General features: G+C 58.1%; 1 protein-coding gene across 1 annotated transcript in view; it reads right to left on the bottom strand.

Annotated features, from left to right (window-relative positions):
- The window catches only part of EMH_0044650 (3-demethylubiquinone-9 3-methyltransferase, putative), a gene marked incomplete at both ends in the record, with an annotated part of 9,843 nt that overhangs the window by 9,219 nt on the left and 202 nt on the right, over positions 1–422 (bottom strand). Inside the window, 2 exons of the mRNA XM_013495986.1 lie at positions 3–177; positions 328–422. Of these exons, the coding sequence (XP_013351440.1) occupies positions 3–177; positions 328–422 (270 nt within the window). The remainder of the gene's footprint in view (positions 1–2; positions 178–327) is intronic.

The raw sequence follows: 422 nt of genomic DNA, 5'->3' as shown, positions 1-422 counted from the left end.
CTCATACCGAGGCAGCCGCTGCTGCTGCTGGGGCCGGGGGACCCTGCTGCTGCAAAAGCTGCTGCTGCTGCTGCTGCTGCTGCTGGCGCTGATGAGGATACAGACAGCAGCAGCAGCAGCAGCAAACCGCTGCTGTCCACAGAGGGAGAGGAGGCAAATGAAAGCTGTGTCTTTGCTCTAGGCACGCCAGGGACAACCAACAGGTCTGCTGCTGCTGCTGCTGCTGCTGCTGCTGCTGCTGCTGGTGTTGCAGCTGTTGTTGCTGCTGTTGTTGTTGCTGCTGCAGTGACTATTATTGCCGCGGATGCTGTTGTTCGTCTTGCAGACATCCTCTGCTGCTAGCTGCTGCTGCTGCTGCTGCTGCTGCTGCTGCTGCTTTTGTTTCGGGGTTGTATTTGTTTTCTTGTTTGGGGCTGCATGCG

This window comes from Eimeria mitis, genomic scaffold (genome assembly GCF_000499745.2).
Source record: "Eimeria mitis Houghton genomic scaffold, Emh_scaff1858, whole genome shotgun sequence".
Classification (NCBI taxonomy): Eukaryota; Apicomplexa; class Conoidasida; order Eucoccidiorida; family Eimeriidae; genus Eimeria; species Eimeria mitis.
The sequence above is the reverse complement of the archived record's forward strand: the minus strand, read 5'-3'. Positions and strand labels throughout refer to the sequence as shown.